General features: G+C 50.1%; 1 protein-coding gene across 1 annotated transcript in view; it reads right to left on the reverse strand.

Annotated features, from left to right (window-relative positions):
- LOC128640592 (leucine-rich repeat-containing protein 23-like) overlaps window positions 1-14,898 on the reverse strand; it is a 129,888-nt gene that overhangs the window by 20,214 nt on the left and 94,776 nt on the right. The window contains exon 5 of the mRNA XM_053693063.1: window positions 9,380-9,596. Within this exon, the coding sequence (XP_053549038.1) occupies window positions 9,380-9,596 (217 nt within the window). The remainder of the gene's footprint in view (window positions 1-9,379; window positions 9,597-14,898) is intronic.

A 14,898-nucleotide genomic window follows, 5' to 3' on the forward strand; every position in this document is an offset into this window, starting at 1 on the left:
CTCAGTGACACATGCAGGGGTCATGCACTACACACTCAGTGACACATACAGGGATCATGCACTACACACTCAGTGACACATACAGGGGTCATGCACTACACACTCAGTGACACATACAGGGGTCATGCACTACACACGCAGTGACACATACCGGAGTCATGCACTACACACTCAGTGACACATACAGGGGTCATGCACTACACACTCAGTGACACATACAGGGGTCATGCACTACACACTCAGTGACACATACAGGGGTCATGCACTACACACTCAGTGACACATGCAGGGGTCATGCACTACACACTCAGTGACACATAGAGGGATCATGCACTACACACTCAGTGACACATGCAGGAGTCATGCACTACACACTCAGTGACACATACAGGGGTCATGCACTACACACTCAGTGACACATACAGGGGTCATGCACTACACACTCAGTGACACATGCAGGAGTCATGCACTACACACTCAGTGACACATGCAGGGGTCATGCACTACACACTCAGTGACACATGCAGGGGTCATGCACTACACACTCAGTGACACATGCAGGGGTCATGCACTACACACTCAGTGACACATGCAGGGATCATGCACTACACACTCAGTGACACATACAGGGGTCATGCACTACACACTCAGTGACACATGCAGGGATCATGCACTACACACTCAGTGACACATACAGGGGTCATGCACTACACACTCAGTGACACATACAGGAGTCATGCACTACACACTCAGTGACACATGCAGGGATCATGCACTACACACTCAGTGACACATGCAGGGATCATGCACTACACACTCAGTGACACATGCAGGGATCATGCACTACACACTCAGTGACACATACAGGGGTCATGCACTACACACTCAGTGACACATACAGGAGTCATGCACTACACACTCAGTGACACATACAGGGGTCATGCACTACACACTCAGTGACACATGCAGGGATCATGCACTACACACTCAGTGACACATGCAGGGATCATGCACTACACACTCAGTGACACATGCAGGGATCATGCACTACACACTCAGTGACACATACAGGGGTCATGCACTACACACTCAGTGACACATACAGGAGTCATGCACTACACACTCAGTGACACATACAGGGATCATGCACTACACACTCAGTGACACATGCAGGGATCATGCACTACACACTCAGTGACACATACAGGGGTCATGCACTACACACTCAGTGACACATACAGGAGTCATGCACTACACACTCAGTGACACATACAGGGGTCATGCACTACACACTCAGTGACACATACAGGGGTCATGCACTACACACTCAGTGACACATACAGGAGTCATGCACTACACACTCAGTGACACATACAGGGGTCATGCACTACACACTCAGTGACACATACAGCGATCATGCACTACACACACAGTGACACATACAGGGGTCATGCACTACACACTCAGTGACACATGCAGGGATCATGCACTACACACTCAGTGACACATACCGAGGTCATGCACTACACACTCAGTGACACATACAGGGATCATGCACTACACACTCAGTGACACATACAGGGGTCATGCACTACACACTCAGTGACACATACAGGGGTCATGCACTACACACTCAGTGACACATACCGAGGTCATGCACTACACACTCAGTGACACATACAGGGATCATGCACTACACACTCAGTGACACATACAGGGGTCATGCACTACACACTCAGTGACACATACAGGGGTCATGCACTACACACTCAGTAACACATACAGGAGTCATGCACTACACACTCAGTGACACATGCAGGGGTCATGCACTACACACTCAGTGACACATACAGGGGTCATGCACTACACACTCAGTGACACATACAGGGGTCATGCACTACACACTCAGTGACACATGCAGGGGTCATGCACTACACACTCAGTGACACATACAGGGGTCATGCACTACACACTCAGTGACACATGCAGGGGTCATGCACTACACACTCAGTAACACATACAGGGGTCATGCACTACACACTCAGTGACACATACCGGAGTCATGCACTACACACTCAGTGACACATGCAGGGGTCATGCACTACACACTCAGTGACACATACAGGGGTCATGCACTACACACTCAGTGACACATACCGGAGTCATGCACTACACACTCAGTGACACATACAGGGGTCATGCACTACACACTCAGTGACACATACAGGGGTCATGCACTACACACTCAGTGACACATGCAGGGGTCATGCACTACACACTCAGTGACACATACAGGGGTCATGCACTACACACTCAGTGACACATACAGGGGTCATGCACTACACACTCAGTGACACATACAGGGGTCATGCACTACACACTCAGTGACACATACAGGGGTCATGCACTACACACTCAGTGACACATACAGGGGTCATGCACTACACACTCAGTGACACATACAGGGGTCATGCACTACACACTCAGTGACACATGCAGGGGTCATGCACTACACACTCAGTGACACATACAGGGGTCATGCACTACACACTCAGTGACACATACAGGGGTCATGCACTACACACTCAGTGACACATACAGGGGTCATGCACTACACACTCAGTGACACATACAGGGGTCATGCACTACACACTCAGTGACACATACAGGGGTCATGCACTACACACTCAGTGACACATACAGGGGTCATGCACTACACACTCAGTGACACATGCAGGGGTCATGCACTACACACTCAGTGACACATACAGGGGTCATGCACTACACACTCAGTGACACATACAGGGGTCATGCACTACACACTCAGTGACACATACCGGAGTCATGCACTACACACTCAGTGACACATACAGGGATCATGCACTACACACTCAGTGACACATACAGGAGTCATGCACTACACACTCAGTGACACATACAGGGATCATGCACTACACTCAGTGACACATGCAGGGGTCATGCACTACACACTCAGTGACACATACAGGGGTCATGCACTACACACTCAGTGACACATACAGGGGTCATGCACTACACACTCAGTGACACATGCAGGGATCATGCACTACACACTCAGTGACACATACAGGGGTCATGCACTACACACACAGTGACACATACAGGGGTCATGCAGTACACACTCAGTGACACATGCAGGGGTCATGCACTACACACTCAGTGACACATGCAGGGGTCATGCACTACACACTCAGTGACACATACAGGGGTCATGCACTACACACTCAGTGACACATACAGGGGTCATGCACTACACACTCAGTGACACATACAGGGGTCATGCACTACACACTCAGTGAAACATGCAGGGGTCATGCACTACACACTCAGTGACACATACAGGAGTCATGCACTACACACTCAGTAACACATACAGCGATCATGCACTACACACTCAGTGAAACATGCAGGGGTCATGCACTACACACACAGTGACACATACAGGAGTCATGCACTACACACTCAGTGACACATACAGGGATCATGCACTACACACTCAGTGACACATGCAGGGGTCATGCACTACACACTCAGTGAAACATGCAGGGGTCATGCACTACACACACAGTGACACATACAGGAGTCATGCACTACACACTCAGTGACACATACAGGGATCATGCACTACACACTCAGTGACACATACAGGAGTCATGCACTACACACTCAGTGACACATACAGGAGTCATGCACTACACACTCAGTGACACATGCAGGAGTCATGCACTACACACTCAGTGACACATACAGCGATCATGCACTACACACTCAGTGACACATGCAGGAGTCATGCACTACACACTCAGTGACACATGCAGGGGTCATGCACTACACACACAGTGACACATACAGGGGTCATGCACTACACACTCAGTGACACATGCAGGGGTCATGCACTACACACTCAGTGACACATACAGGGGTCATGCACTACACACTCAGTGACACATACAGGGGTCATGCACTACACACTCAGTGACACATGCAGGAGTCATGCACTACACACTCAGTGACACATGCAGGGGTCATGCACTACACACTCAGTGACACATACAGGGGTCATGCACTACACACTCAGTGACACATACAGGAGTCATGCACTACACACTCAGTGACACATACAGGGGTCATGCACTACACACTCAGTGACACATACAGGAGTCATGCACTACACACTCAGTGACACATACAGGGGTCATGCACTACACACTCAGTGACACATACAGGGGTCATGCACTACACACTCAGTGACACATACAGGGGTCATGCACTACACACTCAGTGACACATACAGGAGTCATGCACTACACACTCAGTGACACATACAGGAGTCATGCACTACACACTCAGTGACACATACAGGGGTCATGCACTACACACTCAGTGACACATACAGGGGTCATGCACTACACACTCAGTGACACATACCGAGGTCATGCACTACACACTCAGTGACACATACAGGAGTCATGCACTACACACTCAGTGACACATACAGGAGTCATGCACTACACACTCAGTGACACATACCGGAGTCATGCACTACACACTCAGTGACACATACAGGGGTCATGCACTACACACTCAGTGACACATACCGAGGTCATGCACTACACACTCAGTGACACATGCAGGGGTCATGCACTACACACTCAGTGACACATACAGGGGTCATGCACTACACACTCAGTGACACATGCAGGGGTCATGCACTACACACTCAGTGACACATACAGGGGTCATGCACTACACACACAGTGACACATGCAGGGGTCATGCACTACACACTCAGTGACACATACAGGGGTCATGCACTACACACTCAGTGACACATGCAGGGGTCATGCACTACACACTCAGTGACAAATACAGGAGTCATGCACTACACACTCAGTGACACATGCAGGGGTCATGCACTACACACTCAGTGACACATACAGGGGTCATGCACTACACACTCAGTAACACATGCAGGGGTCATGCAATACACACTCAGTGACACATGCAGGGGTCATGCACTACACTCAGTGACACATGCAGGGGTCATGCACTACACACTCAGTGACACATACCGGAGTCATGCACTACACACTCAGTAACACATACAGGGGTCATGCACTACACACTCAGTAACACATACAGGGGTCATGCACTACACACTCAGTAACACATACAGGGATCATGCACTACACACTCAGTGACACATACAGGGGTCATGCACTACACACTCAGTAACACATACAGGAGTCATGCACTACACACTCAGTAACACATACAGGGATCATGCACTACACACTCAGTGACACATGCAGGGGTCATGCACTACACACTCAGTGACACATACAGGGATCATGAACTACACACACAGTGACACATACAGGGGTCATGCACTACACACTCAGTGACACATGCAGGGGTCATGCACTACACACTCAGTGACACATACCGGAGTCATGCACTACACACTCAGTGACACATACCGGAGTCATGCACTACACACTCAGTGACACATGCAGGAGTCATGCACTACACTCAGTGACACATACAGGAGTCATGCACTACACTCAGTGACACATACCGGAGTCATGCACTACACACTCAGTGACACATACCGGAGTCATGCACTACACTCAGTGACACATGCAGGGGTCATGCACTACACACTCAGTGACACATGCAGGAGTCATGCACTACACACTCAGTGACACATACCGGAGTCATGCACTACACACTCAGTGACACATGCAGGAGTCATGCACTACACACTCAGTGACACATACAGGGGTCATGCACTACACACTCAGTGACACATACCGGAGTCATGCACTACACACTCAGTGACACATACCGGAGTCATGCACTACACACTCAGTGACACATGCAGGAGTCATGCACTACACACTCAGTGACACATACAGGAGTCATGCACTACACACTCAGTGACACATGCAGGGGTCATGCACTACACACTCAGTGACACATACAGGGGTCATGCACTACACACTCAGTGACACATACCGGAGTCATGCACTACACACTCAGTGACACATACCGGAGTCATGCACTACACACTCAGTGACACATACCGGAGTCATGCACTACACACTCAGTGACACATACCGGAGTCATGCACTACACACTCAGTGACACATACAGGGGTCATGCACTACACACTCAGTGACACATACCGGAGTCATGCACTACACACTCAGTGACACATACCGGAGTCATGCACTACACACACAGTGACACATACAGGAGTCATGCACTACACACTCAGTGACACATACCGGAGTCATGCACTACACACTCAGTGACACATACAGGGGTCATGCACTACACACTCAGTGACACATACAGGGGTCATGCACTACACACTCAGTGACACATACAGGGGTCATGCACTACACACTCAGTGACACATGCAGGAGTCATGCACTACACACTCAGTGACACATACCGAGGTCATGCACTACACTCAGTGACACATACCGAGGTCATGCACTACACACTCAGTGACACATACCGAGGTCATGCACTACACACTCAGTGACACATGCAGGGATCATGCACTACACACTCAGTGACACATACAGGGGTCATGCACTACACACGCAGTGACACATACAGGGGTCATGCACTACACACACAGTGACACATACAGGAGTCATGCACTACACACTCAGTGACACATACAGGGGTCATGCACTACACACTCAGTGACACATACAGGGGTCATGCACTACACACTCAGTGACACATGCAGGGGTCATGCACTACACACTCAGTGACACATACAGGGGTCATGCACTACACACTCAGTGACACATACAGGGGTCATGCACTACACACTCAGTAACACATACAGGAGTCATGCACTACACACTCAGTGACACATGCAGGGGTCATGCACTACACACTCAGTGACACATGCAGGGGTCATGCACTACACACTCAGTAACACATACAGGAGTCATGCACTACACACTCAGTGACACATGCAGGGGTCATGCACTACACACTCAGTGACACATGCAGGGGTCATGCACTACACACTCAGTGACACATACAGGGGTCATGCACTACACACTCAGTGACACATGCAGGGGTCATGCACTACACACTCAGTGACACATGCAGGAGTCATGCACTACGCACTCAGTGACACATGCAGGGATCATGCACTACACACTCAGTGACACATACAGGGGTCATGCACTACACACTCAGTGACACATACAGGGGTCATGCACTACACACTCAGTGACACATACAGGGGTCATGCACTACACACTCAGTGACACATACCGGGATCACGCTCTACACACTCAGTGACACATGCAGGGATCATGCACTACACACTCAGTGACACATACAGGGGTCATGCACTACACACTCAGTGACACATACAGGGGTCATGCACTACACACTCAGTGACACATGCAGGGATCATGCACTACACACTCAGTGACACATACAGGGGTCATGCACTACACACTCAGTGACACATACCGGGATCACGCTCTACACACTCAGTGACACATGCAGGGATCATGCACTACACACTCAGTGACACATGCAGGGATCATGCACTACACACTCAGTGACACATACAGGGGTCATGCACTACACACTCAGTGACACATACAGGGGGCATGCACTACACACTCAGTGACACATACAGGGGTCATGCACTACACACTCAGTGACACATACAGAGGTCATGCACTACACACTCAGTGACACATACAGGAGTCATGCACTACACACTCAGTGACACATACAGGAGTCATGCACTACACACTCAGTGACACATGCAGGGGTCATGCACTACACACTCAGTGACACATACAGGGGTCATGCACTACACACTCAGTGACACATACAGGGGTCATGCACTACACACTCAGTGACACATACAGGGGTCATGCACTACACACTCAGTGACACATACAGGAGTCATGCACTACACACTCAGTGACACATACAGGGGTCATGCACTACACACTCAGTGACACATACAGGGATCATGCACTACACACTCAGTGACACATGCAGGAGTCATGCACTACACACTCAGTGACACATACAGGGGTCATGCACTACACACTCAGTGACACATACAGGAGTCATGCACTACACACTCAGTGACACATACAGGAGTCATGCACTACACACTCAGTGACACATACAGGAGTCATGCACTACACACTCAGTGACACATACAGGAGTCATGCACTACACACTCAGTGACACATACCGGAGTCATGCACTACACACTCAGTGACACATACAGGAGTCATGCACTACACACTCAGTGACACATACAGGAGTCATGCACTACACACTCAGTGACACATACAGGAGTCATGCACTACACACTCAGTGACACATACAGGAGTCATGCACTACACACTCAGTGACACATACCGGAGTCATGCACTACACACTCAGTGACACATGCAGGGGTCATGCACTACACACTCAGTGACACATACAGGAGTCATGCACTACACACTCAGTGACACATACAGGAGTCATGCACTACACACTCAGTGACACATACAGGAGTCATGCACTACACACTCAGTGACACATACAGGAGTCATGCACTACACACTCAGTGACACATACAGGAGTCATGCACTACACACTCAGTGACACATGCAGGAGTCATGCACTACACACTCAGTGACACATGCAGGAGTCATGCACTACACACTCAGTGACACATACAGGGATCATGCACTACACACTCAGTGACACATGCAGGGGTCATGCACTACACACTCAGTGACACATACAGGAGTCATGCACTACACACTCAGTGACACATACCGGAGTCATGCACTACACACTCAGTGACACATACCGAGGTCATGCACTACACTCAGTGACACATACCGGAGTCATGCACTACACACTCAGTGACACATACCGGAGTCATGCACTACACACTCAGTGACACATACCGGGGTCATGCACTACACACTCAGTGACACATACCGGAGTCATGCACTACACACTCAGTGACACATACCGGAGTCATGCACTACACACTCAGTGACACATACCGGAGTCATGCACTACACACTCAGTGACACATACCGAGGTCATGCACTACACTCAGTGACACATACCGAGGTCATGCACTACACTCAGTGACACATACCGGAGTCATGCACTACACACTCAGTGACACATACAGGAGTCATGCACTACACACTCAGTGACACATACCGGAGTCATGCACTACACACTCAGTGACACATACCGGAGTCATCACATCATACAGCTACCCCTACTCCTTACACCCCATTACCAGATTCCTTTCTCTCACCTCCTCCAGTTCTGCCCTCCGTTTCTCATCAGCCTCCATCCTCTCTTCCTCTTCATAGCTATCTTTATCAAGTCTCTCCAGGTGGGGGAGGGTAATCAGAGTCTCCATCCTATAACCATCCTCCTCCTCACATGGATTCTCACGCAAAACCAGTGCACGCAGCCGGGACAGGGGGCGCAATTTCTTCACCTCTTGCAGACTTGACACCAGATTACCCCTGAGGAAGACAGATGCAAAATGAGTTGGAACTGAGTCTGGGGTATAGAAGATGACAAGCACCGAACACTTTGAGTTAGAAGAGGACATCCTCACATAACATATACACATATTACAGCTCAGAAATTCCCAAAGTCATTAGTCAAACCCTTCCCCTGGCAACAGCACGAGGAGCTCCCTGCTAGTGCACAAGCCACTAATTCTGCCTCCAAGTAAATGATGCAGCCAGATTATGCTGAAACAGTTCTTAAAATCACTGTCTTTATTGGATGCTGATGCTGATATACTAAGAGAGTGTGAAAGCAATGCTGATATACTAAGAGGGTGCGACTTCGATACTGATATACTAACAGGCTGTGACTGCGATGCTGATAGACTAACAGGCTGTGACTATGATGCTGATATACTAACAGGGTGTGACTACGATGTTGATATACTAACAGGGTGTGACTATGATGCTGATATACTAACAGGGTGCGACTACGATGCTGCTATACTAACAGGGTGAGACTGTAATGCTAATATACTAAGAGGGCGCAAATGCAATGCTGATATACTAAGAGGGTGCGAATGCAATGCTGATATACTAAGAGGGTGCGACTGTGATGCTTATATATTAACAGGGTGCAACTCTGATGCTGATATACTAATAGGGTGCGACTGTGATGCTGCTAAAATAACAGGGTGCGACTACGATGCTGATATACTAACAGGTTGTGACTGCGATGCTGATATACTAACAGGCTGTGACTGCGATGCTGATATACTAAAAGTGTGTGACTGCGATGCTGATATACTAACAGGGTGTTACTGCGATGATGATATACTAACAGGGTGTCACTGCGATGCTGATATACTAAAAGGGTGTGACCTCGATGCTGATATATGAACAGGGTGTGACTGCAATGCTGATATACTAACAAGGTGTGACTGTGATGCTGATATACTAAGAGGGTGCAACTGCGATGATGATATTCTAAAAGGAACAACTGTGATGATAATTGTTACAGAAGCATTAGTTATTTTGTTGTGAAGAGCTTATTTCCCAGCAGCAATGCCTGAACCAGCAAGCCAGCGCCTAAGAAGGGCTCCAAGAAAACCGTAACAAGTATCATTTCATAAAGAGTTAACTCTTTTTTTTCAGCTTTTAGAAACTATTGTCTAATCACCTCTGGAGCCAGACTGCTAATTGATAAGATGAACTTGTAAACTTGTTATCTTAAGTACTGTAATCCTATTGTGGCCTGTCAAAGGACAGTGCTCTCTATCTAAATGTGTGATGGGGGATTTTGTGCTTCCCCCCCTCTCCCCCTGGGAGTGCCCTGTGTGCATGTAACCTTAATAAAAAGCAGGCTGGGCATCCCAGTCCTGAGTTCTTGTTTGACCCTCAATCGCAGCGTTGACTCGTTTTTGTGGGCAGAAGGGTATCCTAGCGGTACTGCAGCTAAGGGAGATTATTCTATATTTGCGAGACTCATAGAATACTATGGAAAGCAGCTTCTCCCCTCTTTAGCAATAGGGATCCAGGCTACTAAGCGGTCCATCTCTCAGCGAGACTAAGGGTATCCGTAACATTTGGCGGCAGCGGCGGGATTTTCCTGGATTTCCTAGGAGAGGTACAGAACGGATGGAGAGCGCTTACGAAAAATTGAAGCGTACAACCCTAAAGGATTTACTTGAAAGCAGAGGGGGGTACGCCAGCAACCGGCCGAGGAGAGAGCTGATCGCAGAATTGAACGAACTGGATCAGAGCTTCACAATGGCGGAAACACCGACCACGATTAGTGATGAAAAAACCAGGATTGTTCGGGAAAGGCTCTCATTATACGGGCCGAACCCCTCCATGGAATTGGTACAGCAGTTGATGGCGGAGGCGGACGAGGATATACGAGAGACTCGAGCCCACGAACTCAACCTAGCGAATGCACACCGCAATGCTGAAGCCCCGCAGGTAATCATCCCTGTCGAAAATGCTGGGAGGCCCAAGATACCCTATGCGGCATTTCGACCCTTCCTAGAGAGCGAGACAGGGATTGATGAATATTTGGCGGACTTCGAAAGGCAATGTGCCCTGCACCAGATTCCCAACAGAGAGTGGCCCACGATATTGTCTGGGAAACTATCCGGGCGAGCCCTGGAAGCCTTTCGTACTCTGGGTGCTGAGGAAGTGACACAGTATGAGCTAGTTAAGGAGACACTGTTGCGACGGTACGCTGTAACTCCGGACACGTATCGCCGACAGTTTCGGGGCACGGAAAAGAAGCCTAACGATACCCATATGGAATGGGCGCACCGAATGCGGAGAGCGGCAAATCACTGGCTGAGCGGAAGTAAAGCGGTGACTGGGGAGGAAATTTTACAATTGTTTCTCTTAGAACATTTTTATAATGGCATGGAACAGCAAGGGAAGGAATGGCTGCGAGACAGGCGGCCTTCTACCTTAGAAGAAGCAGCCAAATTGGCCGATGAACATTATGACTCCCGTCTTCACGAACCCATGAACTACCGAGCTCCAGCACGGGTCGAACCCAGAGAGGTTTACCGTGCACCCCCTCGTACTGAATTCCAAGCCCCGGTGCCCACAAGGCCCGTCCGACACTCAGGACCACCCAATAACAGCTCTGAGCGTCCCAGACCAACTTGCCACCGATGCAAGCAACCAGGGCATTTCATGGCTAGCTGCCCCCTTAATACGCACCAGACACCCAGGAATTACAATTACCCCTCTGGGTCCTATCGTCCGGCCCGGGCCCTCTGTGTTAACCAAGAGGCCCCTATGGAGGGATATGTGGGGCCGCTTCACGAGGCAGACCCTGTATATGCTGCCTCAGATAACCGCCAGCACCATCGGCAGAGGGTATGGCTCGAGGGGCGATCTACCGAGGGATTGCGAGACACAAGGGCTACTATCACGCTGGTACAGAGTCATTTGGAGCCGGAGCACAAGCGATCCGGACAGACTGTGGCCGTTAGAGTGGCGGGGGGGGATGTGTACAAAATTCCAACAGCTAAAGTGCATCTTGATTGGGGAGCGGGAAAGGGGGCTGTGAACGTGGGCCTAATGCATAATTTACCTGCCGAAGTACTACTGGGCAACGATTTGGGCCCCATGACTTCTGCCTATGCTCCAGTATGCAACAACGAGGCGGACCCAGTGACTACACGGGCCCAAGCCCGGACGGAGCGAGAGCTCTCACCAGTGCGGGAGACACAGGTAAGACCTACCCCGACCTTGCCTGACAGGTTAGGCCCCATACCCTGGGACACCCCAGATGCTTTCGAGGCAGAGTCTAAGACTGACCCGACCTTACAAAAGTACCGGGAACGAGCAGAGACCGGAGGGGGCGGGGCAGATAACGAAACATTCTTATGGGAAAAAGGGAAACTATACCGCTGGACAGAGAAAAGGGGACAGCGTAGGCGACAGCTGGTAGTGCCCCACAAATACCGTCAAGAAATCCTCAAAATAGGCCACGACATCCCCTTAGCAGGCCACCTAGCCGTTACCCGTACCCTACACCGCATTACTCACACGTTCTTTTGGCCAGGGGTGCACGCTGACGTTAGAACTTACTGTAACACCTGCGATGTGTGTCAACGAGTAGGAAGGCGAGGCGATCACCCTAAAGCCCAGCTAGTAAATATGCCCATTGTAGAGGAACCCTTCAGCCGGGTTGCTATTGACCTAGTGGGACCACTGGCTACCCCTAGTCCCTCCGGTAAGCGATACATTCTTACCGTAGTGGACTACGCTACCAGGTACCCAGAGGCTGTCGCCCTATCCAACATACAAGCGGATACGGTAGCGAATGCACTAGTACAGGTGTTCTCCCGGGTAGGATTTCCAAAAGAAATCCTATCCGACCGAGGCACCCAATTTACGGCTGAATTGACCCAACAACTCTGGCAGGTTTGCAAAATTAAGTCCCTCCTGAGCTCCCCATACCACCCCCAGACGAACGGGCTGTGTGAGAGGTTCAATGGGACCCTCAAGCAAATGCTCAAGACGTTCACTCAGGAATACCGAGACTGGGAACGCTTCCTGCCGCACCTCCTATTTGCTTATCGGGAGGTGCCCCAGGAAACGACAGGGTTCTCTCCCTTCGAGTTGCTCTACGGAAGAAAGGTACGGGGACCCCTAAACCTGATCCGGGAGCACTGGGAGGGAGAGATGGAGGCTGACGGTGTCCCCATTGTGCCATACGTGCTGGAACTCAGGGACCGAATGGAGCAATTAGCCAAATCCGTGCGGGCTAATCTCCAGTTGGCCCAGAGAAGACAGAAAGTATGGTACGATCGGGGGGCCCGAAAGAGAATCTTCACCATAGGACAAAAGGTGTTAGTACTTAAGCCGGTGAAGACAGACAAATTGCAGGCGTCCTGGCAGGGTCCCTACCAGATCGTAGAGAAAAGGGGAGACACCACTTATGTGATAGCTAGCTGCCATGACAACAATCTTAGAAAGACATTCCATGTAAACATGCTCAAGGAATATTTTGAGCGACCAGAGAACGTGACGGCCGTATGTTGTTCCCCTCAGGAAGACCCCGACAGTTTACCCATTCCAGACCTATTAGAAAAGAGCCTCCCCACAGGTATAGTGGCGCAGGTTCAGATAGGGGACCGACTTAGCCCCACTGAAAGGGAGCAGCTCAACCAACTCCTCCAGTCTAAACACCTCACCTTCTCCCCGAAGCCAGGGTACACTACTTTAACCACCCACCAGGTAGATACTCCGGGACAAGCTCCCTTGCGCCAGGCTCCGTACCGAATCCCCGAAGCAGTTAGGACAGGAATGAAGAAGGAGATCGATGAGATGCTCCAGCTCAGGGTAATTGAGCCCTCCGATAGTCCCTGGGCCTCCCCAGTTGTCTTGGTGCCCAAGAAAGATGGGACCACCCGGTTCTGCGTAGACTATCGGAGGCTCAATGAAAATACCGTGACGGACGCTTACCCTATGCCCAGGGTAGACGAGCTACTCGATCGTATAGCCAGGGGAAATTACCTGACCACTATTGACCTCTGCAAAGGTTACTGGCAGATTCCCCTGGCCCCGGAGGCTATCCCCAAGTCGGCATTCGTCACCCCATTCGGCTTATATCAGTTTAGGGTAATGCCGTTTGGGATGAAGAATGCCCCAGCTACATTCCAGCGCTTGGTGGATAGGCTCCTGGATGGCTTCCAGAGTTTTGCTTGCGCCTACCTGGACGACATAGCGATCCACAGTGAGTCCTGGGAGGACCACTTAGCTCATGTGGGAATGGTTCTGGATCAGATCCGGGCTGCTGGCCTGACTCTGAAGC

This window comes from Bombina bombina, chromosome 9 (genome assembly GCF_027579735.1).
Source record: "Bombina bombina isolate aBomBom1 chromosome 9, aBomBom1.pri, whole genome shotgun sequence".
Classification (NCBI taxonomy): domain Eukaryota; kingdom Metazoa; phylum Chordata; class Amphibia; order Anura; family Bombinatoridae; genus Bombina; species Bombina bombina.